Raw genomic sequence first — 2,244 nt, forward strand, 5'->3', positions numbered from 1 at the left:
ATCCGGACGAAAACGAGGAACCGGGGGCGCGACTGGGCCGAATTACGCCGTCCGGATGGAAAAAACGCTCGCCGGGGCCTCGTCGGGGGACGAGTGGAGATGCTCTTAACCAGATTAAAATTGATCTCATAGGGGTGACCACGGGAACACTAGTCACTAATAGCAGCATATCAAACACATCACCTCTGACAACAACATCGCCACCAAGACCATTACAATTACAAATCTCCACCTCAGAAAAAAACATGAGCCGCTGTGTGCAGCCAGCACTGCGACGCGACTACACTGCTCCGTTTCCACGCGGGGGAGACGTGCGAGTTAAGGCAGCTCACGCACAACACCACGGCGCCACTGACTGCTGCCGGGGACCCACCACCACCACCACAAGCAGAGCAACGGACCATTTACCACCACCTCGACCTCGATCGCTACTACTAGTAGTACACTGTTTCTTCACTGCTACAACTAATTAATAGAATAAAATAATAATACTGCTGCCGCTGCCACTCCCACTTGCTCTGTCATGCGTCTCCCGCCACTTCCCGCCCCGAGGGCGGGAAACGCCACGCCAGGCCTAGGGGCAGGGCCGTCATTGCACGCTCACGGCGCTCCCCGCCGTCAGCCCCGCCGCCGGCGCCACGAAGTCCTCGTTCTCCCACCACTGCAGCTGCCAGTCGAACTCCGCCGCCTTCGAAGCCGGCGCCGCGCCTAGGTCGCACAGCTCGCCGTAGAGGATGTCGAAGGCCGGGGGAAGCGGCTCGTCAGCGGCGCGCCGCAGGACGGAGGTCGGCGACGCGAACGGGTTGAACGACTCCGCCGCGTCCTCCGGCTGCGAGGGCTCCACCGGTTCCGGTGCCGGCGCCGGCGACGAATCGAACTGGTCGAACGACTCAGCGCCGTCGTCTGTCTGCGAGGGCGGCTCCGGTTCCGGCGAAGAGGGAGATGCGCACGCGAGGGCTTCGGCTGCTGTTTCCACGGGAAGAGCGGCTGCCTTCGCCTGCTGCCTGGGACGACGGGTCCTGCTGGCCGCGCCGGAGTCGGAGCTGGACGAGAAGTTGGTGACGGCGAGGGAGCCCTTGAGGCGCACGGCGGCGTCGTCGTAGACCGCGGCGGCCTCCTCGGCGGTGTCGAAGGTGCCGAGCCAGAGCCGCTTCCGCAGGCTCGGGTCGCGGATCTCCGCCGCGTACTTGCCCCACGGCCGCCGCCGCACGCCGCGGAAGCGCCGCCGGTCGCTGGCCTTGGCCACGCGCCGCCGCGCCAGGACTATCCGCTTCGGGTTCGGCGGCGGGGCCCACGGCGAGGTCGAGCCGGCCTTCACGTCGATGTTGATGACCTCCAGCAGGCGCCGCCGGCCGCGCGGCTCGGCCTCCTCGCCGCCCGAGGACTCGGACTCGGTGGCGTCGGCGTCCACGAAGAAGACGCGGACGCGCTTGGGGCGGGGGCTGGGACTGGGAGCCTCGAAGCGGCGGCTTCGGCCGGCGGCGATGGAGTCGGCAGGAGACGTCGCCATCCCCACCGGTACTACTGAGACTTGAGCAGAAATCGCATCCAAGAATTTGGGGGAAAACACACCAGCCCCTAAAAATTCCCCCAAATCAGCCACGGAAGATTTGGTGGAGGGTTTTGCTGGGGTTGAGCACCACAGATCTGGAGTAGCGCCGAGAGTGAGCTAGCTCACACTCCAAGAGACGGGTCAAACAAGCAAAGGCACCGCACCAGGAATTCCCCAAACCCGAGACCTCAAGAACCAGAGGCGAAGCTCGGAGCTGAAATTGGACAGAGGCTTTCCCTATCTGGGCTGGATCGGGGCGAGAAAGCAGTGAATCCTGGTGTGATTTGGGAGGTTTAAGACAGGGTTTAAGAGCGGGAAAGGAGGTGGCTGGGGGTTGGGCGAGCTGGAAGCAATGGAGGAGGGGAAAGAGGGTTGGTATATATTCACGCCACAGGTGGAAGCCACTACCGCTCTCGATCTTATCACCCATTGTGAATTTACCCTGCTGCCCTCCTCTCTGCTCGCTCCAGCTGGATGCCCTGCTTTTGACAGTGAAACGAGGCGCATGCAGCGGTGCAGACAACTGCGCCGTGCCTAGCTTGGCTCTTTGTGCCCGATAGGGGCGTTTACCGTTTTGCCCTCCTCCTAGGTTCATGCCCAAAACGTGCACCGTGTGATTCGAATTGCAACTGGATTCAATTTGATGGCCCGGCTAGCGTAAATGAACATGCTGCATCCGGTTGGAGTACCAC

At 62.5% G+C, this 2,244-nt stretch overlaps 1 protein-coding gene across 1 annotated transcript; it reads right to left on the minus strand.

Moving 5' to 3' along the window:
* Positions 1-222: 222 nt before the first annotated feature.
* Positions 223-1,887, minus strand: LOC124646460 (ethylene-responsive transcription factor CRF2-like). The gene has a single exon (XM_047186567.1). It carries the CDS (start codon positions 1,508-1,510, stop codon positions 590-592), a length of 921 nt encoding a protein of 306 aa, XP_047042523.1. The 5' UTR covers positions 1,511-1,887; the 3' UTR covers positions 223-589.
* Positions 1,888-2,244: the final 357 nt, after the last annotated feature.

Source organism: Lolium rigidum, chromosome 4, assembly GCF_022539505.1.
Source record: "Lolium rigidum isolate FL_2022 chromosome 4, APGP_CSIRO_Lrig_0.1, whole genome shotgun sequence".
Classification (NCBI taxonomy): Eukaryota; Viridiplantae; Streptophyta; class Magnoliopsida; order Poales; family Poaceae; genus Lolium; species Lolium rigidum.